Source organism: Choloepus didactylus, chromosome 16, assembly GCF_015220235.1.
Source record: "Choloepus didactylus isolate mChoDid1 chromosome 16, mChoDid1.pri, whole genome shotgun sequence".
NCBI lineage: Eukaryota > Metazoa > Chordata > Mammalia > Pilosa > Megalonychidae > Choloepus > Choloepus didactylus.
The window spans coordinates 72,361,615-72,389,448 of record NC_051322.1 but is presented as its reverse complement, the minus strand read 5'-3'; the positions used below and the strand labels follow the sequence as shown (position 1 = coordinate 72,389,448).

General features: G+C 37.4%; 1 protein-coding gene across 3 annotated transcripts in view; it reads left to right on the top strand.

Moving 5' to 3' along the window:
* SPIRE1 (spire type actin nucleation factor 1) overlaps positions 1-27,834 on the top strand; it is a 286,381-nt gene that overhangs the window by 203,004 nt on the left and 55,543 nt on the right. For all 3 annotated transcript variants that reach the window (XM_037805905.1, XM_037805906.1, XM_037805907.1), the window contains 2 exons: positions 301-465; positions 14,967-15,053. In XM_037805905.1, the coding sequence (XP_037661833.1) occupies positions 301-465; positions 14,967-15,053 (252 nt within the window). The remainder of the gene's footprint in view (positions 1-300; positions 466-14,966; positions 15,054-27,834) is intronic.

Below are 27,834 nucleotides of genomic sequence, written 5' to 3'. Positions count from 1 at the left end.
TCCCCTTAGTGAGCCGCCTCGTAGCAGGGGGTGGACATGGGGAGGGGTGAAGAACGGGCTCCATTGAGGTAGTCTACCCCCATGGATTTAAACCCAGTCCCTGGGCTCTTAGAGCCTGTGGATTCTCTGTTGTCTTTGACCCAGTTTTTGGTATCCTAAAGCCTAATTTTTAAAATCTCTTTGGTTTGGTTTACTCGGTGTTTCGTAGTCTAAACTCTTCATTTGTTCTGTATGAGTGTAGCTAATTAAAGGATATTGTAAACTTATTCATTGATGTCTCTCTGCCCTTGTTTCTTTCAGGCTCGGTTCTGGGTACAGGTGATGAGGGATTTGCGGAATGGTGTAAAACTTAAGAAGGTCCAAGAGCGGCAGTACAATCCTTTGCCTATTGAATATCAGCTCACCCCTTATGAGATGCTAATGGATGACATCCGGTCCAAAAGATATACTTTGCGAAAGGTGATGGTGAGTAACAAGAAAAACTATTAATGCGTGTAAATAATTACTCTTCTGTAATCTTATTTGTTGAAACTGTTCTTCCGAGTATTATATTTTTAAAATTATTTCTTATTCTCATAAAAGTAAAAATGGTCATTATGGAAAATTTGGAAAACACCACAAGCACAAGGAAGAAAAGTTGACAAATGTGTAATTCTATAACCCAGAGAGAAATTTTGTTCACATGTTAGTGTAATAGCCGTCAGTCTTTTTTCTGTGCATTTTATTTGGACAAAATGTGTTAATATTGAATAGTTTGTTTTGTAGCCAGTTCTTTTCATTTAACATACTGTGAACATCTTTTCCCATGACATTATATAGTCAACATCATCATTTCTAAATGGCTACATCTTTTCTAGCTTATGGCTATATCCAAGTTTATTAAACTAATCAACATGTGTCCAATTATAAGCAGCCCATTTTGAGTATCCTTGTGTGTGAATCTTTTTGAATAGCCACAATGAAAGCTTTGAGTTAAATTCTTAAGAGTGGAACATCCAATTCATCAGCAAATTCTGACAGCTATACCTGTAAAATAGATGGTAATCTGACCACTTCTCACCTCCTTCACTTTAGGCATCTTCTCTCCCATGGCACTATCATTTCTCATTCGGCTATGACAGTGGTCTCTGAGATGTCTTCCTGCTTTCACACTTGCCCCATTTCAAACTTCTTTCCCCATAAAAAAAGCCAGAGTAAGCCTCTTAAAATAAAAATGTGATCATGTCATTCATCTGCTCAGAACCTTCCAATAGCTTTCCATCAGCGTCCTTACCTTGACCTTCAGTGACCTCACCTTGGCCAACAGAGCCCTGCGTGGTCCAGTCCCTGGCTGTCCCTTGGACCTCATCTCCTACTTGCTTCTCTATTGATTTCTCCACCTCAGCCACTGTGGCCTCTGCTGGGCTCTTGAAAGTACCAAGCATGCTCCTTTCTCTGAGCCTTTGCATTTACTGTCCCCTTTCCCCAGAATGCTCTTTTCCCACATAGCCACAGAACCCGTGTTTTGTTTTTCAGGTCTGCTCTACTTTCATCTCATTAAAAAGGTCCTCCCTTTTCTCGAAAACCCATGTGTTTTGTTTCATTAGCTGACATTGCCATGTATTTTCAGATTTACTGTCTGTCTTTCCTTACAAAGACAGCAACTTAGTTCTCTTTACTTGAATATCACTTGTGAGTAGAACATGTGCTTAACACACAGCCAGATACTGTGCCCAGTAAATGTGGAGTGACTTAATAAATTATATATACTACAATACTACTATAATTATATATGCTACAATATTTTAGCTAAATATCATATTGATTTGCTTTAGAGATGAGGAAACTGAAATTTTGAGATGCTCAGTAACTTCCCAAGATTGTTCTTTCTGAGCCCAGAGCCTCTGCTCTATGCTACATACATATTGCCAATTGCCATCTCAAAATATTGTTATGTTTATTACTTACACAACAGAATAATGTTGCCCATTTCTTTACACTCTTGGCAAAACTGGGTATTCTTCGGGGTTTTACCAATTTGATTGGGAGAAAAATACTCTTTCATTTAAAAAAAAATGTGTTTCTTTGATTACAACTGTGTTTAAATATTTAAAAATATATACTAGTTGTTCATATTTCTTAATTTTACTTCAATTCAACAAATATTTATTAAGCACTTCTCATGTGCCAGGCACTATTCTAGAATCTTGGAGTCTAACCCCGAAAAAGGAGAACGCAATATGGTCCTTTTTCTCACAAAGCGTACAGTATGGTGGGAGCCACTGATAATTAAACAAGCGTTTGCAGTGCAGTGTGGTAAGCTAAGTGAAAGGGGTTATATGCAAAAGGAACAACATGACAAAGGCCAAGAAACTATAGAATTTGACACGAGAACAAATGGTGAGAGGTAAAGTTGGCCAGGTAGGTGGAGACCAGCACCTGAAGGGCTTTGTATGAGATTTCTCAGGGAGAAAGTACAGGGTAAGAAGAGAAGATGACTCCGGACAGAACCTGAGCAACCTCAGTGTTTAAAAAATGAGCACAGAAAGAGAAACCTTGTAAAATAAAGACTGAAAAGGTTAGCCAGAGGAAAAAGAGAGAGCCAGGAAAGGTGGGGTCATGGCAGCATTTCAGAAAGGTGGAATGCTGCTCTAAGGTCAAATAAGTTAAGAGCTGCAGAAGGTTTACTGGATTTAGCAACACTAAAATGATTTTTTTTCTTTTTGTCAAGTAAAAGAGAATATAAACCATATTGTAGGATAGGAGGTGAGCAAATAGAGTGAGTGTATGTGCCTCTTCTAAGAAGTTTTTTAAAGGAGATCAAAGAGTAGCATATGGCGTGGCAGATGGGATTGAAGAAAGATTTATTATAATTTTTTGTAACATGGAAAGACTTGATGTGGGAAACCCTGATGGGAAAGAGAAAGAGAAGTAGAAGCTGAGACAGAGTTGAACGGGACGAAGGACCTGAATGAAGGCCAGTAAGTAGGGGCGGGGTGAGGAGGGGGAAGACTCTGCTTCTTCACCCGTCTCTCCACCTTCCCTCCCATCTCAGAGGGCAACCACTTCTTTTCCTTCTTTTATGCCCTAAACCCAAATATTCCTCTAGATTTGGCTTTTCTACCAGAGGACATTCATTCTCTACATCCCTCCCTTACATGAATTTGATTATCACCTTTAGACCAGTGCCTCCAAAATCTGTGTAACTGCAGTTCTCAACTGTAATGTCTTGAGTACTTTGTAGATTTCACACTTTCTCCTGGGCATCTTGGCAAGATTTCTCAAACCAAATATATTCAAGACTGGGTCCGTATTGTGAGTCCCAAAGGGCTCTTCATTCTGTGTCCCTGCTTTGTGTCCATGAGATTGTATCATTCTGCAGCACACCTTGGCTCAGAATCCTTTGGCATCAGCTCATGTTCATTCTTTTCTTTCTCTCTTTGTAAAATGACGATTAGTCAATCAACTGTGTTACAGTAAGAATATTTACTTCACATTTTTAAATGAAAATAGATTTTTTCTTGATTTTAAAGGGAATTGTCACAATTCTAAAAACTTCCTCAATACAGATACAAAAAAGTATGAAATAGAAATCTTCTGTAATCCAAAATCCAGAGAGTAACCACATTAACACTTTTCCTATAAATATGCACACCCACTTTCCCCTCCTTTGCTCTTGCCTCTTGTATCTATTCAGTTCTTAGGTAGTTTTAATTCCATCTGTAATATTTCTTGCATCTGTTCCCTCCTGCCTCTACTCCAGGCTCTTTTCAACCCTCTCAATACTTCATTCTACTCCTAAATTAATCTTTCTGAGGCCCGGCCTTGATACTCTCATTCTGTTTCTGGGAAACTTTTGGTGTCTTTTCCTTTTCTACCAAATAGTACCTTAAACTCCTTCGACCATTCAAAGCCTTGGCATCATCCTTGCCAGCTCACAACTTAACATCCTTTTTTAACCACACTCCTTAGCCACCTTATGTGTAAAGTTGCTATGCCCATTAGTTCTTACACATCTATTTCTGTTCATGCTTTCCTTTCCATGATCATAAACAATTACCAAACCATTCCTGTTTGTCACTAATAAACAGTTCTTAAAGGTACTTGGCAACAAGTTAAAGTCATAATAATGATTCTTGATTGCTCCCAACATAGGCTTCTCCTTTGTTTCTAAGTGGGATCATTTATCTTGATATTGTCATATATCATGCTTTCAACCTTGTTTTCTTTTCATACATAAGTCAAAAGGCTGAGTCTGGCTTGGAGAAAGCAATTACTTTTATTTTCATAGACACTTACATTCATTTTGTTTTGTTTTTTTAACTTTTTATTTTGACATAATTATGGTTTCACAGGAAGTTGCAAAATATGTACAGGGAAGCCCTATGCACCTTTATCCAGTTGCCCCCATTGGTAGCATCTTGCATAGCTATAGCACACTATCAAAACCAGCAAATGGACATTGGTACTATCCACAGAGCTTATTCAGACTTCACCAGTTCTCCATGTACTTACTTGTGTGGGCATGTTTCATTCTGTGCAGTTTTATCGTGTGTAGTTTTGTGTAACCATCACCACAAGATACAGAATTATTCCATCACCAAAAGGTTTCCACGTGTTATCCCTTTCTCGCAGTATCCAGCCCTCTCTCCCTGTCCCTGACCCCTGACAATCACTAAACTGTTATTCACCTCTGTAATTTTGTTATTTCAAGGACTTAATATAAATGGAGTAGTACAGAATATAATTTTCTGAGATTCGCTTTTTTTCACTCAACACTCAGTCCTTGAGATCCATCCAAGTTGTTGCTTGTATCGTTCATTCATTCCTTTTTATTGCTGAGTAGTAGTCTGTGATGCAGGTATACCATAATTTAACTGTTCACCTATTAAAGGACACTTGGGTTACTTCTAGTTTGGGACTGTTATAAATAAAGCTACCACGAATATTCATGTGCAGGTTTTTCTGTAGATATAAATTTTCATTGGTCAAGGATAAATATCTAGGAGTGCAATATGGTAGGTGCATGTTTAGTTTCATAAAAAAAAGCTGCCAAATAATTTCCCAGATTGGCTGTATCTCCATTCATTTTATAAAACTTCATTGTACCTACTTTTTTCTGTATTTGAGGTTTTGTGCCAAGTAGTGATGATATAAAGATCAGTATTTGGTCCTAGTCTCACTATCTAGTTAGGGAGATCAATATATAGGGTGAGTGGAATGATAGGTGTAAGATATAGAAGGAGCAACCAACTCTTTATGAGCAGGTTGAGGGAGGCTCCAATTACAAAGTAAACTGGGGCTGAAATTTGAAGAATGAGTAAGATTTGAACCCAATGGACTTTGGGCTTCACACTTCAAGGGAGGTCATATAATCACAGAACTAAAAATGTTAGGACACCAGAGAATATGTTTAGGTCTGGATGATGAGCAAAAGGCAGCAGTATTTTTCCTGAAGAGTGAGCTGGGCTCTCTGGAGTGTCTGGCAATGTTCTGCATCTTTTCCATGGTATGTGATCTGTGACTGCTGGCTCCATCTGTTCCTAGTCATCTGTGAGCTGGAGGAGAGTCTCAGATGCATCACAATCAAGTACTTACAGTGCCATGTCAAACAAAGGGAGCTTAGACCCCATGAGACCGATCAAATGCCATAGACACATCCTGAGAGAAATAGCCGAGTGACCTCACCACCTCCTGAGGTAGATCTCCAGTTGATGGGCAATGACAAGGGCAGTCACTGATCTTATATGTTGGGGGGTAAAATGGTTGGAATAGTGTGGGTGGGTGTAGAGTGAGAAGAGGCCGCCTTAGTAAGTTTGTATGTTGCAGCCAAGTCTTCAGAGATTTGATTCTTACTACCAGATGCAATTCACCATGCTTTTGCATGCATTTCCCACAAGATGTATTTGTTTTTTCTCTACTTATAAAGATGATGCATTTTCATTGTAGAAGGTTTTTTAAAGGCAGGGAAAAAAGCAAAAATTTCCTGAAAATCTTCTACCTGGACTGTTCAACATTTTGGTAAATGTCTCTTTCCAGGCTCCTCTCTCTTCATTCATAGATGGGTGATTGGATGTGGGTGGGTGGATAATCATTTTACATGAAGAGAATCATATTTTGTATACTGTTTTTATAGCTTTTTTCACTCTGTAATTTGCTATGAAGAATAAATGTAGTCTTTTTAATTGCTGTAGATTATTTTCTTTGAGGTATTATTTACAGACATTGAGGTTGTTTCAATTAGTCATTTTTGTAGTACATCTATTAACAATTGATGTACCAATATTGGTACATTATTAACTAAAGTCCATGGTTTATATTAAGGTTCACGCTTTGTGTTATCTACTTCACTGGGTTTTACAAATGCGTAATACCATTCATCCACCATTGCAGTATCATATAGAATAGTTTCAATGCCCTAAAAATTCCCTGTTCTCTACATTCTCCCCACTCCCACTCCAACTCCTGGCAACCACTGATCTTGTTACTGACTGTATTTTTGCCTTTTCTGGAATGTCTTATAGTTGGCTTCTTTCACCTAGCAATATGCACTCAAGTTCCTCCATGCCTTTTTGTGGCCTGATAGCTTATTTCATTTTATTGCTGAATAATACTCCATTGTATAGATGTACCATGGTTTGTATCTCCAGTTACCTATTGAAGGATATCTTGGTGGCTTTCAATTTTTAGCAGTTATGAGTAAAGCTGCTCTAAACGTGTGTGCAGGTTTTTATGTGGATGTAAGTTTTCAACCCATTGGGTAGATACCTAGGAGCACGATTGGGGGATTGTATGGTTATCTGGCTTAGTGTTAATTCTTGCTGAAGGATCCTCTGAGATGAGCTTCTAACCTTCCACCAAATGAATTTTTATTTGAAAAATAGTGGAGCTGTTTCTGTTGTTTGCATTCAATATTATTTTATTTTACGAACACTTAAATAGCACTTTCTGTGGGATAGGATAGGCATGCATTAACATTTTGAAGTAGTAACTCAAATTATCCCTGATTAGGAAGCCAACATTATGAATCATGTAACGGGTGGTGCTTTCCTGTTTGATTTGGCTCCTGAGAAGTTTGTCACCCACTTGAAACTATTCATTGTTGTGCTGGAGCTGGCTCACAAGGCTGATGAGTGCTGATTATTAAATTTTCAGGAATTCTGTGAGCTGGTTGTTAAACACAGCCATTATTAAAAATTACATTATTTGGAGTCACAATTAGTGCTGTAGCTGAAGGACAAGAATGAGGTCTCAGTTTAAGGGCTACAGTTTATCTGAGTGTGAGGAAAATTTGAACAGTATGTCACATACCAGATTTAATGACAATATTTATTGGGAAGAGAACAGACTGGGATGCAACTTCATTTGTCAGATCATGCTTGAATATCAACAGTAGGTTGACTAGAGATACATGATTTTCACAAAAATGAATGAAAGCATTCTGTGGGAATAAATTGGCTTTAAGGATTTTACAGTAAATAGTGTTATATATGTTATATGAGTAACATTTATAATAAACTTACATATGTATACACATGCATACATTTTTGGAGATTCAGTTACCAAACCTTTACAAGCAAACCACTGCATATGTCTGACTCCAGAGCATGCATGTTGTGTAGACAACTGTATCTTAGTATCATTTTGTCTTTTTTGTTTTTTATTTTTCCAGTGATAGACCCTCTCCAACAACTGTGTTAAACAGGGTTTTCCAGAGAAACAGAGCCATTCTATTATAGGAATTGGCTCATGTGACCTTGAGGATTGGCAAGTCCAAATTCTGTAGTGCAGTCTGCAAATTGGGAACTTGATGGTAACGTCAAATTCCCCAGGAGAAGCCGCAAGTTGGAAACTCTTGAAGGTGATGATGAACTCCCCCAGGGGATCTGGCTGGCTGAAGTAGATAGAAAGTCTTTCTGACTGCCGAAAGCCTTGATTCTCCCTTTAGGACCTCCAACTAATTGGATGAGAAAATTCCTCATTGTTGAAGGCAATCTCCTTTGTGATTTTAAATGTAATCCCATAGATGTAATCAACTGACTAATTAATTAAATCCATGAAATACCTTCATAGGAACAGTCAGGCCAGTGCTTGCTTGACCAAATATCTGGACACCATAACTCAGCCTAGTTGACACATGAGCACATGAACTTACATCACATGTGCCTTCTCAGTCAATCCCTGCCATTACTCCCTTAGAGGCAACAAGTGTTCTGATTTTTTTCCACTATAGGTTAGTCTCATCTCTTTTATAATTTCATATAAATGGATTCATACAGTGTGCTCTTTTTACAAGGCTTTTTTCACACATCTTAATGCTTTTACATTCATCTGTTGTGTGTAACAGTAACTCATTCCTTTTTATTACTAAGAATTATTTCATTGTATAAATATATTCCATTTTTTTTAATCCATTCTCCTATTGATGGATGCCTGAGATGTTTCCATTTTTTTACAATTATAAATAAATCTATCATGAACTCTCTTGTACAAATCTTTTTATGAATATATGTTTTCATTTCTCTCAGATAAGTACCTAGGAGTAGAATTGCTGGGTGATAGGGTAGGTTCATTTGGTTTGATAAAGAATCCACATTTCACATTCCCATTAACAATGAGTAAGAGTTCCAGTTGCTCCACAATGTCAACATTTGGTGTTGGCAGTCTTCCATTTTAGCCTTTTTGGTGGGTCTGTAGTAGTATCACTTTGTGGTTTTGATTTTCATTTTTCCTGATGTCTGATGATATCAAGTATTCTTCCTTTGTGGCAGGTTGTTGAAATCTTCCCATTTTTAATTGACTTATCTTTTTATTATTCAGTTATAGAAGTTCTTTATATTTTTGTCCTTTGTCAGATGCTAGTTCTCTGTCAGATATTGTTTTGCAAATGCTTTCTCCCAGTCTGTAGCTTCCTATTCATTTTCTTAATGCTGTCTTTTGATGTGTATAGAAAATGAAAAATTTTAATTATTTAAATTTTTTTATAATGAAAAACTAAAAACCACTATATTAACATCAAAAAAATCAAGCATCTGTGTGTAAATCTAATGAAAGATGTGCACAACCTGTACTTAGAGTATTAGAAAGACAAATTAGGAAAGAACTAAATGGATGGAGGAATCTACTATGTTCATAGATTAAAAGACTCAGTATTGTTAAGATGCCAGTTTTCCCCAAATCTATACATTTAATATAAACCAAATTAAATACCCTGCAGACTTATGTGTGTGTGTAAACTGATATGCTGATTCTAATATATGAAAATGCAAAGAGCAAGAATAACCAATATAGTCTTAAAAGACAATAACAAAATATAGTCTTAAAAGAATAACCAAGTTGAAGGAATTCTATCACCAGTTATCAAACTTATTACACAGCTATACTAATTAAAATTGGTCCAAGGACAATCAAATAAACAATAGAACAACATAGAGTTCAGAAACAGACCCAGACTTGTCTGTTCACTTAATGACAAAGGTCACACCATAAAGCAGTGGAAAAGAATGGTCTTTTAAATAGATGGTTTATAGCCAATTAGATTTCCTCATGGGGAAAAACATATGTCTTGACCCTTCTCTCACGTAAGAAAGAAATATTTTGTACATAAGGAAGAAATCAGTCCTACATGGTTTTAGATCTAAATGTGAATGTAAAACAATAAAAGCTTCTAAAAGGCAACATAATAGAACGTCTCCATAGCCTTGAGTTAGGCAAAGATTTCATAAATAGGATTGGTGTATGTTAGATGTGCCAAAAGCCACAGGACTGTACCTATGAACTTTATTTGTAAAAGCCATATTATGGAAATAACTCAAATGTCCAACAACTGTTTAAAATGACAGTATCATGGTATATTCATAATGGAATAATAGTAATGAATATGAGTTACTCCAACATGTATCAATGTAATTGGATCTCATGAACATAATTGTAAGCAATAGAAGCCAAACACAAAAGAAAACATACATGTGTTCTCATTCACATGAAGATTTTTTAAAGTATATAGTAATCTCTTTTCTCTGCTTGTTACTAATACTATGTTATGCTATCAAACTTGTATCTACCAATTCTACAGGTGAGATGTGATGTCATTTGATTTACCATTACTTTGTGTAGGTCAAATATCATTTTTTTCTATAAGCTTTTTATTTTGAAATAATTTCAAACTTAAAAGACAATTTCAAAAATAAGCAAACCCCACACCAGTAGAATGGCTGCTCTTAAAAAAAAAAAGAAAGAAAATAACAAGTGTTGGAGAGGATGTGGTGAAATAGGAACACTCATTCATTGCTGGAGGGAATTTAAAATGTTGCAGCCACTGTGGAAGACAGTTTGGCTATTACCAAGCAAGCTAAGTCTAGAACTACCATATTTTGAAGTAATTCCTCTACTGAGTATATGCCCAAAAGAATTGAAAGCAGGTGCTCAAACAGATATTTGCACATCGATGTTCATAGTGGCATTATTCACAATTGCCAAAAGGTGGAAGCAACCCAAGTGTCCATCAACTGATGAATGGAAAACAGAACGTGATATATACATATGATGGACTATTTTTCAGCCGTAAAAAGGAATGGAGTCCTGATACTGATACATGCAATGACATAGATGAACCTTGAAGACATCAGGTCGAGTGAAATAAGCCAGAGACAAAAGGATACGCATTGTATGACCTCACTAATTTGAAACAGAATAAGCAAATTCATAGAGTCAGAATCTAGAATATAGGTTACCAGGGGGGAGGGTGGGGATAGGGAATGGGAAGTTGGGGCTTGAAATGTGCAGGGTTCCTATTCAGAATGATGGAAGTGTTTTTGTGATGGATGGTGGTGATGGTGACATAGCATTGTGAATCTGATTAACGGCATTGCAAAATATATATGAATTTGATTAGAGAGGGAAATGTTAGATTGTATATATAACAGAATAAACATTTTTAAAAATCCATGGAAGTACACTACACAAACAGTGAACCCTAAGTTGAACCATGGACTGTAGTTAATAGTACAATTATAAAAATATGCTATCATTGATTGTAGCAAGTGTTCCACACCAATGCAGGGTGTTAATAATAGGGTGGTATATGGAAATCTTGTTTGGAGAATAGCTCTAGGCAAAAGTGTAAGGTCTTCCCTGGTCCTTTTTGCTCATACATCTTGTCCTGGGCAAGTGTGTGTGGCCTTAGGATTTTCCCGCTTTACATGAATATGAATGTCCCCTCTTCCCTAGGAAATAGCGTTTCCTTATGGTTCTGGGCACCATACTATATGTCCCACAGCCAGCAATCCGTTGCCGCAGGGAACACAACTTGATTGTTCTCCCACAGCGTTCTGTAGGAGAGCTCTGTGAGCTGCCTCTACACATGGGGAAGGTTCTGGACGGGCAGTCCTGTGATGATTGTCACAGTCCAGTCCTTCAGGCTGGCCCAGACAAAGGTGCTCCTAGTTTGAGCTCAAGGGTTATTCTGCCCAATCGGGAACTGGGACCAGGGATCTGCACTGGGTGCAAGGGCTATGTCTGTGACAAGTTGGTGTGGGGATGTGGGAGGGGCCAGCAAGGGCACCTGGAGAGCCTACCACTTTAAAATTGCCTTTTTCTTGATTTGGCTCTTGTCCTGCTACTGCAATCCTTTAAATATTTTCTGGACCTTTGAGAAAGATGTTTCTGCCAGTTCTTGGTGGTGGTTCAAAACTTCTGCATGGGGACAGAGCCCTGGAATGTCTCACTCCGCCATCTTGAACCACTTCCGTACTTGAAACATCTTTTAATGTGTTTTAGGCAATCTGATGTTTTTATGAGGATTGACTCTGCAAATGGGGTGCATGTGTTAGTTCTTCTACTTGCCAATGTGATTTTAAGCATGTTACTTCACTTCTATCTGCCTTGGATTTTTCATCTATGAAATGGGGGTAAAGGTGCCTACCTTGTAGGGTTGCTGTGTGGATCAAATGAAATAATATTATAAAGTGCCAAGATAAAAATTCTTCAGTGCTTGGCACATAGTAAGCATTATGTAATTTTTCATAGTAGTAATAGTATTATGTCTTTTGTGCATTTTTCTTTTAGTCTCACTGATTTGTAAGTGCTCATTGTGTGTAGGGAAAATTTGCATCAATATTAGAGATACTTGTTTTTCTTTTAATAAAATGGAACCTTTTTGAAAGTTGATTAGGGACCCAGTGTTAATCACTAAACTGTAAGTTGACTTTGTTCATTTTTAGTTGTGGTCTGATGTCATCATAAGTGGCTCTGCTTCACTTAAAATAAAAATAGAAAAAAGTTTGCTTTTTCAAGGATCAAAGTATTTGAACATTTGTTTATCGAAGTCTGAGAGCTTTGGAATGGCAGGGGATTTTATGTCCTTAGGATGATTATTAGTGATGCATCTACCTGCCATTTCAATCTAGTATATTTAGCTGAAATTAGTACATTTTTTTTCATCTTGGAGGTTGTGGATGGGAAGTGAAGAAAAACAGCACAGATGTTTCTGCTTCACTCTAGCCATTGTTTTCGCTGTTTTTTTTCCTGTCATCTTCTGTCTGGCTAGTTAAATACAGTTCACTTGGATACATATGTACTAAGCTCCTCACCTGCAAGGGTCTGGGGCAAATATAAAGCCAGTAGATCCAGCGCCTATCCTTCAGGGCAGGAGAGTCTAGTGGTGATCTGGTTTATATGCAAAAAGTTTTCAAGTTTTAGGCTAAAGTTTTTGATTAGTTGCTTGTTTTAAGTTTACCTGAAAAATGAGAATGGAGATTCATCTATTCATATTTAATTATTAATCACTGAAAAACATTGTTTTGGGTTTTTTTTCCTTTACTTTTTTACTCTTATTATAACGCCACTTAACTGATTTCATAGAAGACATATATTGTTGCAGGAGCAACCCGTGGAGCATTTTCATGCATGCCCCATTTGTACCTGAAGCACTGTGCTGAGCAGTGGTGTTTTTTTTTTTCTTTGTAATTTGTTAATATTTTTTTAATTCAGTTTTACTGAGATACATTTACATCATACAGTCATCGTGGTGTACAATCAGCTGTTCACAGTACCATCATATAATTGTGCATTCATCACTTCTTTATATCCTGTGGCTTAAGCTCCATAGTATACCATGGTAGTCCAGTGTTGTCTGCACATTTGTGGTGGTGTTAGTGGGAATTGAATGTCTCGGCCAAATGGGACATTATTTAGAGTATTAAATTTTAGTGATGTAAAACATTTTGATTGATTTATTTTTTCAAAATGTTTTAGTTCTAAATGATTAGAATAATTCGCCTTAAAAAATAAAGATGCAGACATTTTACATCTTTTATTGATGTAATTATTGTAATTCAAAATTTTTAAATTCAAATAATGCATATTGAGGAAAATTCTGTTAATTTATGCAGTAGGCTTGTAACTATACAACAAATTAAATAAATTGCTTATATATCTCAGTATGAGAGATAGTTGTCTTTTTGCCTAATATGTTTGCAGATATGTTAATAAGATTTCTTTTATCTTTTTAACTCCTAATTCAGCTGCCTACAAAAATTTATTTTCTTACAGGGCTACTCTTTGAGCCCATCCAGGAATCATTCATCATTGCAGTTCAGAGAGCTTGTTTCAGGATATGTTCTGTATTTATATGAAAATGCAGAATTTTTATATACAAATACAGAATAATTTCTTGAGCAGCAGCAGCAGAGTGATAATTGCTTTTTCTAATGTATTCTCTCTGCATCTTCCGCTGAGCGCTGACCCACATTTTGTCCTTGGGATCGAGGCTACAGTTTCTGACTAGTGAGGAAACTGAAGTGAATGTACTTGTTTTGGAAATGGAACTTATAATCTCGCCTCCTTTAATTTACACTTTAAATCCTGCTGATGAGGTGGAAGAATGTTAAAGTAAAAGTGTATGACAAATAGCCAGAAAGATATGGATTATCCTGGTCAGGAGCAGAATAGAAAGTAATAGAAAATCCTGATTGTTTATACAATGGGAATTTAAAAAATAAATCTTGTGTGCCACAAAATGCACAGGGAGGGTAAGTCTTGCTTTGCTCCTAGGCTGCATGGCCGTCCTTAAACCAATAGCCGGCCATCACATGCTTGGCTCCGGCCAGTCACCATTTACTCCTAAAGCCTAGTACGGGGCCAAACTCTCCTACTCATGCCTGGGAAGTGGGGGCACTAAAACAAAATAGGTGCTTGCCAGCAGGGAAGAAGAAGGGGTTGCATGAATTTAGGACAGAGGGGTGACATCTAGGGAGCAGTGGGACTGGGGGTGGCCATTAAAGTTCTGTTTTGTTTTGTTTTTTAAACAATACTGGAAAACAAATATGACAGATATTCACAGGTCTTCCTTCCCAGTGGTAAAATGTGAGTTTAGGCTTCTTTTGTGGTTTTCTGGGGTGTGTGTATGTTTTTGTTTTTGTTTTTTTTTATTTCTCAAAAAAAAAAATTTTTTTTGTAATGCATTGCCTTAAAAAGAGAGGGCCATAGAGCAAGAATCAGAGCCCAAGGCTTTGCAATGACCCTCTCCCTACCTGTCTGTGAGTGCAGACAGATGTCCTCTGTGCTCAGAGTTACAGAATATGCACGATGCTGCCTGGCCCTCCTACTACCTAGGATTTTTACAAGGATGCAAATAAGAGGTGAAAGACTGTTTGAATTGTGAAATACTTAATACATGTAAATATTACTTAATGCTCATTCATAATTTTGGAAACCTTGTGTCAGATGGGATGTGTTTTGTATATGATTTCCCAAAATGATAGCTCTAAAGTGAACTTGGAATTTCTTCAATTATGCATACTTATTTTTGCTGTTAATCAGGTAGTATGATCACTCCCCACTTTATTGACCTGAAATAAAAAAATGTCTTTGGTAAGGCCAAATTACATTCTAGTACTTTTCTGACTTATGTTGACATAATAGCTGTACCCAGAAACTTATAATGACAATCCTATAATTTTATGAATCTACTTTTTGCTTCCTTTCAGGTGAATGGTGATATTCCTCCTCGATTAAAAAAAAGTGCTCATGAAATCATCCTGGACTTCATCAGATCGAGGCCTCCTTTAAATCCGGTGTGTACTTGAACCTAGCCCTCCTGGTTGGATGCTCCCCAATGAATGATTCTCCTTGAGGGCTCCGTCTCTGCAGCTCAGCTCCTCTAGATGGTTCGTTTTCATACAGAGTTCTTAAAAATGCTGAGTCATGAAGCCCAACTTTGTAAACCACAGCCTTAAGTCACAGAAAAATATTTAAAACTATTTAATGCAAGAGTGCCTTAGGATGTTTTAACTCAAAACAACCTGAGTTGTGGTGAAAAATCTGGCAGAATACCTTCAATAATAGCTAAGTGTAACAACAGATAGTTACCAGTGTGAATTATACTTCCAGCTTACTTTTATAGAGCTCATAGCCATCCTTGATTAAATTGTTGTGCTGATACTATTTTACAGTGCATCCACCCACTGTAGTCCACTTTTATATTATCTTCCTCTGTGAAGAGGGTTCTTTCTAGTAATCAGAGTCAAAATATTCTAATCTGGTTTGAATTTTGGTGTGTTTTCCTCTGTTCTGCACCACTTTTCCTTCTGGGTTGATAGCAAAAGCTTACCCAAGTCTCTCAAATATATATATATTAAACAATAAGAAAAGAAAAGATAATATAAATGGATTAAACTCTTAGTCAAAAGGCAGAAATTGGCAGAGTGGATATAACAGCATGACCCAACTATATACTGTCTAAAAGAGACTCATCTTAAATTCAGAGACATAAGTAGCTTGAAAGTGAAAGTATGGGGGAAAAAACAGGCCATCAAGTAGTAAATAAAAGAGCGTTGGGATAGCTATACTAATATCAGCTAAAGTAGACTTTGCGTCAGAAACTGTTGTGAGGGACAAAGATGGTCATTATATACTGATAAGGTCAATTCAACAAGAAGATGTAACAATTATAAATATATATGGACATAACAGCAGAGCCCCAAACTATCTGAAGCAAATACAGACAGATACGAAGGGAGAATTTGACAGTTCTACATTAATAGTATGAGACTTTAATATACCACTTTTTTTTTTTTTTTTAAGAAAAGAGTTTTATTGCAAGGTTTACTAACAAGGACATGAAAGCCAAGGCTCAAATCTGTCTCCACAATCTGAGAATTAAGAGAAATTTTATGGGAATGGGAAGTGAGAGGTGGGGGCAGAAGTGCGGAGGTTTCACTTGGCATAGTCCAGTTGGTTATAGTTGTCCATATGTGGCAGAGTGGATTTTAGCTGCTGTTATAGCTTGGAAGGATTTGTTTTTCACAACTTTTGAGCCTGTTAAAATATTCATATATGGGCTCATTGAGTTTTTTGTTTTTGTTTTTTTTTTTAATCATCATTTTATTGAGATATATTCACATACCACGCAGTCATACAAAACAAATTGTACTTTCGATTGTTTACAGTACCATTACATAGTTGTACATTCATCACCTAAATCAATCCCTGACACCTTCATTAGCAGACACACAAAAATAACAAGAATAATAATTAGAGTGAAAAAGAGCAATTGAAGTAAAAAAGAACACTGGGTACCTTTGTCTGTTTGTTTCCTTCCCCTACTTTTCTACACATCCATCCATAAACTAGACAAAGGGGAGTGTGGTCCTTATGGCTTTCCCAATCCCATTGTCACCCCTCATAAGCTACATTTTTATACAACTGTCTTCGAGATTCATGGGTTCTGGGTTGTAGTTTAATAGTTTCAGGTATCCACCACCAGCTACCCCAATTCTTTAGAACCTAAAAAAGGTTGTCTAAAGTGTGCGTAAGAGTGCCCACCAGAGTGATCTCTCGGCTCGTTTTGGAATCTCTCTGCCACTGAAGCTTATTTCATTTCCTTTCACATCCCCCTTTTGGTCAAGAAGATGTTCTCCGTCCCACGATGCCAGGTCTACATTCCTCCCCGGGAGTCATATTCCACATTGCCAGGGAGATTCACTCCCCTGGGTGTCTGATCCCATGTAGGGGAGAGGGCAGTGATTTCACCTTTCAAGTTGGCTTAGCCAGAGAGAGAGGGCCACATCTGAGCAACAAAGAGGCATTCAGGAGGAGACTCTTAGGCACAAATATAGGGAGGCCTAGCCTCTCCTTTGCAGCAACCGTCTTCCCAAGGGTAAAACTTATGGTAGAGGGCTCAACTCATCAAACCACCAGTCCCCTATGTCTGTGGTCATGTTAGCAACCATGGAGGTGGGGTAGGCGAATACCCCTGCATTCTCCACAGGCTCCTCAAGGGGGCACTACATCTTTTTTTTTTTCCTTGTTTTTCTTTTTTTTTTTTTTTAACTTTCCCTTCTTTTTTAAATCAACTGTATGAAAAAAAAAGTTAAAAAGAAAACAAACATACAATAAAAGAACATTTCAAAGAGACCATAACAAGGGGGTAAGAAAAAGACAACTAACCTAAGATAACTGCTTAACTTCCAACATGTTCCTACTTTACCCCAAGAAAGTTACATAATATAGCAACATTTCTGTGAACTTGTTCCTACTATATCCATCAGAAATTAACAGACCATAGTCATTTCTGGGCATCCCCAGAACGTTAGCTTATCTGTTCTTCTTGGATTATTGTTCCTCCTTCCTTAATTGCTCTCTACTGCTAGTTCCCCTACATTCTACATTATAAACCATTTGTTTTACATTTTTCAAAGTTCACATTAGTGGTAGCATATAATATTTCTCTTTTTGTGCCTGGCTTATTTCGCTCAGCATTATGTCTTCAAGGTTCATCCATGTTGTCATATGTTTCACTAGATCGTTCCTTCTTACTGCCGCGTAGTATTCCATCGTGTGTATATACCACATTTTATTTATCCACTCATCTGTTGAAGGACATTTGGGTTGTTTCCATCTCTTGGCAATTGTGAATAATGCTGCTATGAACATTGGCGTGCAGATATCTGTTCGTGTCACTGCTTTCCGATCTTCCGGATATATACCGAGAAGTGCAATCGCTGGATCGAATGGTAGCTCTATATCTAGTTTTCTAAGGAACTGCCAGACTGACTTCCAGAGTGGCTGAACCATTATACAGTCCCACCAACAGTGAATAAGAGTTCCAATTTCTCCACATCCCCTCCAGCATTTGTAGTTTCCTGTTTGTTTAATGGCAGCCATTCTAACCGGTGTTAGATGGTATCTCATTGTGGTCTTAATTTGCATCTCTCTAATAGCTAGTGAAGCTGAACATTTTTTCTTGTGTTTCTTGCCCATTTGTATTTCCTCTTCAGAGAACTGTCTTTTCATATCTTTTGCCCATTTTATAATTGGGCTGTCTGTACTATTGTCATTGAGTTGTAGGATTTCTTTGTATATGCAAGATATCAGTCTTTTGTCAGATACATGGTTTCCAAAAATTTTTTCCCATTGAGTTGGCTGCCTCTTTACCTTTTTGAGAAATTCCTTTGAGGTGCAGAAACTTCTAAGCTTGAGGAGTTCCCATTTATCTATTTTCTCTTTTGTTGCTTGTGCTTTGGGTGTAAAGTCTAGGAAGTGGCCGCCTAATACAAGGTCTTGAAGATGTTTTCCTACATTATCTTCTAGGAGTTTTATGGTACTTTCTTTTATATTGAGATCTTTGGTCCATTTTGAGTTAATTTTTGTGTAGGGGGTGAGGTAGGGGTCCTGTTTCATTCTTTTGGATATGGATATCCAACTCTCCCAGCCCCATTTGTTGAAAAGACCATTATGACTCAGTTCAGTGACTTTGGGGGCCTTATCAAAGATCAGTCGGCCATAGATCTGAGGGTCTATCTCTGAATTCTCAATTCAGTTCCATTGATCTATATGTCTATCTTTGTGCCAGTACCATGCTGTTTTGGCAACTGTGGCTTTATAATAAGCTTCAAAGTCAGGGAGTGTAAGTCCTCCCACTTCGTTTTTCTTTTTTAGAGTGTCTTTAGCAATTCGAGGCATCTTCCCTTTCCAAATAAATTTGATAACTAGCTTTTCCAAGTCTGCAAAGTAGGTTGTTGGAATTTTGATTGGGATTGCATTGAATCTGTAGATGAGTTTGGGTAGAATTGACATCTTAATGACATTTAGCCTTCCTATCCATGAACATGGAATATTTTTCCATCTTTTAAGGTCCCCTTCTATTTCTTTTAGTAGAGTTATGTAGTTTTCTTTGTATAGGTCTTTTACATCTTTGGTTAAGTTTATTCCTAGGTACTTGATTTTTTTAGTTGCTATTGAAAATGGTATCTTTTTCTTGAGTGTCTCTTCAGTTTGTTCATTTCTAGCATATAGAAACATTACTGACTTATGTGCATTAATCTTGTATCCCGCTACTTTGCTAAATTTGTTTATTAGCTCTAGTAGGTGTATCGTCGATTTCTCAGGGTTTTCTAGATATAAGATCATATCATCTGCAAACAATGACAGTTTTACTTCTTCTTTTCCAATTTGGATGCCTTTTATTTCTTTGTCTTGCCGGGTTGCCCTGGCTAGCACTTCCAGCACAATGTTGAATAACAGTGGTGACAGCGGGCATCCTTGTCTTGTTCCTGATCTTAGAGGGAAGGCTTTCAGTCTCTCACCATTGAGTACTATGCTGGCTGTGGGTTTTTCATATATGCTCTTTATCATGTTGAGGAAGTTTCCTTCAATTCCTACCTTTTGAAGTGTTTTTATCAAAAAGGGATGTTGGATTTTGTCAAATGCTTTTTCAGCATCTATTGAGATGATCAATTGATTTTTCCCTTTCGAGTTTTTAATGTGTTGTAATACATTGATTGTTTTTCTTATGTTGAACCATCCTTGCATGCCTGGAATGAACCCCACTTGGTCATGGTGTATGATTTTTTTAATGTGTCTTTGGATTCGATTTGCAAGTATTTTGTTGAGGATTTTTGCATCTATATTCATTAGGGAGATTGGCCGGTAGTTTCCCTTTTTTGTAGCATCTTTGCCTGGTTTTGGTATTAGATTGATGTTAGCTTCATAAAATGAGTTAGGTAGTGTTCCATTTTCTTCAATGTTTTGAAAGAGTTTGAGTAAGATTGGTGTCAGTTCTTTCTGGAAAGTTTGGTAGAATTCCCCTGTGAAGCCATCTGGCCCTGGGCATTTATTTGTGGGAAGATTTTTGATGACTGATTGGATCTCTTTGCTTGTGATGGGTTGGTTAAGGTCTTCTATTTCTTCTCTGGTCAGTCTAGGTTGTTTATATGTTTCCAGGAAATTGTCCATTTCTTCTGCATTATCCAGTTTGTTGCCATACAGTTGTTCATAATATCCTCTTATAATTTTTTTAATTTCTTCAGGATCTGCAGTTATGTCACCTTTTTCATTCATTATTTTGTTTATATGGGTCTTCTCTCTTTTTGATTTTGTCAGTCTAGCTAGGGGCTTGTCAATCTTGTTGATCTTCTCAAAGAACCAACTTTTGGTGATATTTATCCTCTCTATTGTTTTTTTGTTCTCTATGTCATTTATTTCTGCTTTAATCCTTGTTATTTCTTTTCTTGTACTTGGTTTAGGATTGGTTTGCTGTTCATTTTCTAGCTTCTTCAGTTGATCCATTAGTTCTTTGATTTTGGCTCTTTCTTCCTTTTTAATATATGCGTTTAGTGCTATAAATTTCCCCCTTAGCACTGCTTTTGCTGCATCCCATAGGTTTTGGTATGTTGTGTTCTCATTTTCATTCGTCTCTATATATTTAGCAATTTCTCTTGCTATTTCTTCTTTAACCCACTGATTGTTTAGGAGTGTGTTGTTTAACCTCCAGGTATTTGTGAATTTTCTAAGTCTCTGATGGTTATTGACTTCTAATTGTATTCCATTGTGGTCAGAGAATGTGCTTTGAATAATTTCAATCTTTTTAAATTTATTGAGGCTTGTTTTATGTCCCAGCATATGATCTATTCTGGAGAAAATTCCATAGGCACTAGAAAAGTATGTGTATCCTGGTGATTTGGGATGTAATGTCCTGTATATGTCCGTTAAATCTAATTCATTTATCAGATTGTTTAGGTTTTCAATTTCCTTATTGGTCTTCTGTCTGGTTGATCTATCTATAGGAGAGAGTGATGTGTTGAAGTCTCCCACAATTATTGTGGAAACCTCAATTGCTTCCTTTAGTTTTTCCAGTGTTTCTCTCATGTATTTTGTGGCACCTTGATTGGGTGCATAGACATTTACGATTGTTATTTCTTCTTGCTGAATTGCCCCTTTTATTAGTATGTAGTGGCCTTCTTTGTCTCTCAAAACATCCCTGCATTTGAAGTCTATTTTATCTGAGATTAATATTGCTACACCTGCTTTCTTTTGGCTGTGGCTTACATGAAATATTTTTTTCCATCCTTTCACTTTCAGTTTCTTTGTGTCCCTGTGTCTAAGATGAGTCTCTTGTATGCAACATATTGATGGTTCATTTTTTTTGATCCATTCTGCGAATCTATATCTTTTAATTGGGGAGTTTAATCCATTTACATTCAACGTTAAAACCGTGAAGGCATTTCTTGAATCGGCCATCTTATCCTTTGGTTTATGTTTGCCATATTTTCCCTCTCTCTATTAATATCCTTTATTGTACCCATACCGAATCTCTTTAGTACTGAACCTTTCTCCAAGTCTCTCTGTCCTGTCTTTGTTTCTCTGTCTGTAGGGCTCCCTTTAGTATCTCCAGTAGGGCAGGTCTCTTGTTAGCAAATTCTCTCAGCATTTGTTTGTCTGTGAAAAATTTAAGCTGTCCCTCAAATTTGAAGGAGAGCTTTGCTGGATAAAGTATTCTTGGCTGGAAATTTTTCTCACTCAGAATTTTAAATATATCGTGCCACTGCCTTCTCGCCTCCATGGTGGCTGCTGAGTAGTCACTACTTAGTCTTATGCTGTTTCCTTTGTATGTGGTGAATTGCTTTTCTCTTGCTGCTTTCAGAACTTGCTCCTTCTCTTCTGTGTTTGACAGTGTGATCAGTATATGTCTCGGAGTGGGTTTATTTGGATTTATTCTATTTGGAGTTCGCTGAGCATTTATGATTTGTGTATTTATGTTGTTTTGAAGATTTGGGAAGTTTTCCCCAACAATTTCTTTGAATACTCTTCCTAGACCTTTACCCTTTTCTTCCCCTTCTGGGACACCAATGAGTCTTATATTTGGACGTTTCATATTATCTATCATATCCCTGAGGTCCATTTTGATTTTTTCAATTTTTTTCCCCATTCTTTCTTTTATGCTTTCATTTTCCATTCTGTCATCTTCCAGGTCACTGATTCGTTGTTCAACTTCCTCTAGTCTTGTACTATGAGTGTCCAGAATCTTTTTAATTTGGTCAACAGTTTCTTTAATTTCCATAAGATCATCCATTTTTTTATTTAGTCTTGCAATGTCTTCTTTATGCTCTTCTAGAGTCTTCTTGATTTCCTTCATATCCTGTACTATGGTCTCATTGTTCATCTTTAGTTCTTTGAGTAGCTGCTCTAGGTGCTGTGTCTCTTCTGGTCTTTTGATTTGGGTGCTTGGGCTTGGGTTATCCATATCGTCTGGTTTTTTCATATGCTTTATAATTTTCTGTTGTTTTTGGCCTCGTGGCATTTGCTGAACTTGATAGGGTTCTTTTAGGGTTTGTAGACCTATTGAAGTCCTTATCTCTAATTTATAAGATCTACAGCTTCGTGGAGTACACTTTCTCTAACTAACCAGCAGGTGGCATCCACGAGCCACCTGTTCTCCACAAGCCAGTTCTCCCCTGCTTAGCCTTTTTTTTGGTGAGTGGGGGAGTGAGTCTTGTGGGGCCCAATTGGTGTACCAAGCTTGCGTGTGTAGTTGGTGTTGCCTGCCCTGTATGTGGGGCGTGTTTCTGGGCAGTCGGGGAGGGGGGGTGGCCCTAACAATCAAATCTCCCTGGTGATCCTAGAGTTTTAAAGCTGCTGCAATAGTCTAATCCTTCAGTTCAGTCCTGCCACAGTTTGTCTCTGCCACTGACCCACAAGTCCTTGGTATTGGCGTATGGCTCCTGAGACTTGCAAGTGGGCCCCTCTTCCAGGCTGTGCACCCCGGGTCCTCTGTTGAGGGATGACTGTGCTATGTCACAGGTGGGTGCCGTCCCCCCAGGGCAGTTCTGGGCTGCTGGGCTGTGTAGGGAGGCTCCCAGTCTTCTCAAATGATGGCTGAATGGGGCTTTGTGAATTCACACTGCTCCACCTTCCCAGCTCTGGGACAATAAGCTGAGGTTGCAGGGAAAGCTAATGTCCACGCCCAGTTTTGTGGTGTGTGCCTGTTATTTGAAGCACTTCTGTCACACTGGGTTGTCTGGGGCAGCTCTGGGCTATGGGGCTGGCGATGGGCAGGAGTGTTTCCTGTCCACCAGGATGGTGGCTGTGAGCGGACACCCCCCTTTTCTTGGGAAGTTGTGGTGTTTAGTGAATTTTCTCAGCCACTGGATTATTGCCTTTTGTCTCAGAGCTCTCTTAGTTCTGCTCTTGACTTGACGTGCCCAAATTGCAATTCTTTGAAGCTTTCTGTATTGGGCTTCTTAGAGTAATTGTTTTAGAAAAAGAAAAAAGGATTAAAAAAAAAAAAAAAAAAAGGGCCCTCCTCAGAGATCTAATGGGTTATTGAAATGCTAATAGACAAAGCAACCAGGGCCATTAAGGAAAGGTCCACAGGGCAGAGAGATCAGCTTTTCTTCGGGATTTGCATATGCGCCTCAAGGCCTGAGCTCCGCCCTTCCCCTTTCTGTGTTCACCAGAACTCCAAAATTCCTCTGCTTTTATTTTGGAGTTTTTCGCGTTATTTTTTTTTTTTCTATGCCTGTCTCCTCTCTGCTGGGCTGGCAGCTCTCAGATTCTCTGGTGTCTGGTCTCAGTCTATCTATGGTTGGAGTTTGAATCAGTAGAATGAGTTTCCGAGAAGGGCTACCACTGCAGTTCTCCCTTCTCCTTTCCGGAGCTGGCAGCCCCTCCTCCCACGGGACTGAGCCTGGCAGGGAGGGGCGCGGGTCCCCTGGCCGCAAAAACTTACAGAGTTCGCTGATCTCAGCAGTTCGACATTTTCATGAGTGTTGTATGAAGTATGCCCGAAGTCAGATTGCTCTGTGGTGTCCAATCCACGCAGTTCCTGGCTTTTTACCTACTTTCCTGGAGGAGTAACTCTAATATACCACTTTTAATAATGGATAGAACATCTAGATAGAAGATCAGTAAGGAAATACAAGACTTGAAAGATACTCTAAACCAACTAGACCTAACAGACTTATATATACACCACTTCACTCAACCACAAGAGAATACATTTTATTCTCAAGTGCACATGGATCATTCTTGAGGACAGACCATATCTTAGGTCACAAAAATGTCAATAAATTAAAAAAGACTGAAATCATACAATGTATCTTTTCCAACTACAATGGAATGAAGCTAGAGATCAGTAACGGAGAGAGACATGGAAAACTCACAAATACGTGGAAATCAAAAACCATATTCTTAAACAGCCAATGGGTTTAAGAGGAAATCACAAGGGAAATTAGGAAATATCTTGAGGTGAATGAAAATGAAAACACAACATACGAAATCTTATGGGAGGCAGCAGAGGCAGTGCTAAGAGGGAACTTGAAAGCTCTAAATGCTTACATTAAAGAAAGATTTTAAATCAGAGATCTAAGCTCAAAACAGGAAGAACTAGAAAAAGAAGAGCAAACTGAACCCAAAGTGAGCAGAAGGAAGGAAATAACAAAGATTAGAGTGGAGATAAATAGAGAATAAAATAGCATAGAGAAAATGACCAAAACCAAAAGTTGGTACTTTGAAAAGATCAATAAAATTGACATTAGCTAGACTGACAAGGAAAAAAAGATAGAGGATACACATAAATAAAATCAGAAATGAAAATGGGCACATTTCTACCGACCCCACTGAAATAAAAAGGATCATAAGAGGATACTATAGACAACTGTACACTAACAAATTAGATAATCTAAATGAAATGGACAAATGCCTGAAAACACACAAACTACTTACACTGACAGAAGAGAAACAGAAGATCTCAACACACCTATAACTAGTAAACAAATTGAAGCCCAGGACCAGATGGCTTCACAAGGAGTTTTACCTACATTCCAAGAAGAATTAACACCACTCCTGCTCAAACTCTTCGAAAAAAACTGAAGAGGAGGAAACACTCTGTAATTCATTCTGCGAGACCAGTATCACCCTCATACCAAAGCCAGATAAAAACACAACAAGAAAAGAAAATTACAGACCAATATCTCCTATGGATATAGATGTAAAAATCCTCAACAAAATATTGGCGAACCAAACCCAACAGCATATTAAAAGAATTATACGCCATGATCAAGTGGAATTTATCCCCCACGTATGCAAAGTTGGTTCAACATAAGGAAACCAATTAATGTAATGCACCACATTAACAGAATGAAGGAAAGAAAACTATGTTTTATCATCTCAGTTGACACCAAAAAGGCGTTTGACAAAATCCAGCACCCCTCCTTGATAAAAACACTCAGAACACTAGGAATAGTAGGAAACTTCCTCAATATGATAAATGGCATATATGAAAAGCCCACAGCTAACATCCTACTTAATGGAGAAAGCCTGAAAGCTTTCTCTCTAACACCTGGAACAAGACAAGGATGCCCACTGCCACTGCTGTTATTCAACATTGTACTGGAAGTTCTAGCCAGAGCAATTATGCAAGAAAAGAAATAAAAGGCATCCAAATTGGAAGATAAGAAGTAAAATTTTCTTTATTTGTAGATGACATGATCTTATATAGGGAAAATCCTGAAAAATTCACCTCAAAGCTTCTAGAAGTAATGAATTCAGCAAAATTATGAAGTACAAGATCAACATGCAAAAATCAGTGGTGTTTCTATATACTAGCAATGAACAATTGGAAGAAGAAATCAAGAAAAAAATTCCCTTTAAAATAACAACTAAAAAAATCAAATATCTAGGCATAAATATCTAGGGTGTAAAGGACTTGCACACAGAGCACGACAAAATGTTGCTGAAAGAAATCAAAGAAGACCTACTAAATAAATGGAAGGACATTTCATGTTCATGGATTAGAAGACTAAATATTGTTAAGATGTCAGTACTACACAAAGTGATTTACAGAGTCAACGCAATCCCAATAAAAATTCCAACAACCTTCTTGGCAGAAATGGGAAAACCTATCATCAAATTTATATGGAAAGGTAAGGAGCCTTGAATAGCCAAAGCTATCCTGAACAAGAAGAGTAAAGTTGGAGGACTGATGCTTCCTGATCATAAAACTTATTACGAAGCCACAATAATCAAAACTGCATGGTACTGATACAAGGACAGACATATAGATCAATGGAATCAAATTGAGAGCTTAGAAATCAACCTTCACATTTATGGTCAACTAATTTTGACAAAGGGGCAAAAAGCACTCAACTGGGAAAGAATAGTTTCTTTAACAAATGATGCTGGGAAAACTGGATGTTGATATACAAAAAATGAAGATGGACCCCTATCGCACACCTTATACAAAAATCAACTCACAATGTTTCAAAGGCCTAAATATAAGTTCTAGAACTTTAAAACTCCTAGAAGACAACATAGGGAAGCAACTTTAGGATCTTGTGTTAGGCAATAGTTTCTTAGACTTTAACCCCAAGGCACAAGCAACATAAGAAAAATTAGATAAATGGGACCTCATTAAAATTAAAAACTTTTGGACCTCAAAGGACTTTATCATGAAAGTAAAACGACCTCCTACACAATGGGAGAAAATAATTGGAAACTACATATCCAATAAGGGTTTAATATCTAGAATATGTAAAGAAATCCTTCAACTCAACAACAAAAAAGACAAAGAATACAGTTTTTAAATGGGCAAAAGACTTGAATGGACATTTCCAAAGCAGATATATAAATGACCAAAAAGCACATGGAAATAAGATGCTCAATGTAATTAGCCATTAGGAAAATGTAAATTGAATTGTTTCGCACCCACTAAAATGTCTAGTATTAAAAAAAACAGAAAATTACAAATGTTGGAGAGGATATGGGAAAATAGGAACACTCATTCATTGCTGGTGGGAATGTAAAGTGGTACAGCTGCTGTGAAAGACAGTTTGGCAGTTCCTCAGAAGCGAAGTATAGAAATACCATATGACCTGGCAATTGCCCCATTTCTAAGTGTATACCCAAAAGATTTGAAAGCAGGGATTCAGCCACATATTTGCTCATTGATGTTCATACCAGCATTATTGCCAAAAGATGGAAGCAACTGAAGTGTACATCAACTGATGAATAGATAAATAAAATGTGGTATATACACACAATGAAATATTATTCAGCCGTAAAATGAAGCCCTGATAACCTGTGATAAGATTGATGAGCCCTGAAGACATCATGTCAAGTGAAAAAAAACAGGCGCAAAAGGACAAATATTATATGATCTCACTAATATGAAATTATTAGAATAAGCAAATTCATAGTAAGAAACTGGAATACAGGTTACCAGGGGCTGGGTCTTGTATAGAGAATGGGAAGTTTATTCTTAATTGATACGGAGTTTCTCTTTGGGGTGATGGAAAAGTTTTGGTAATGGATGGTAATAAGGGCAGCACAGCATTGTGAATGTAATTAACACCACTGAATTCTATATTTGAATATGTTTAAAAGGGGAAATTTTAGTCTGTATATGTGTTACTAGAATAAAATTTTTTTTAAATACCATAGGTCTCTACAACCCAGAGAGTGAATCCTAATGTAAATTATGGACAATAATTAATAGTATAATTACAATAATATCATTTCGTCAGTCGTAACAAGGATGCCACACTAATGCAAAGTGTTAAATAACAGGAAAAACTGTGT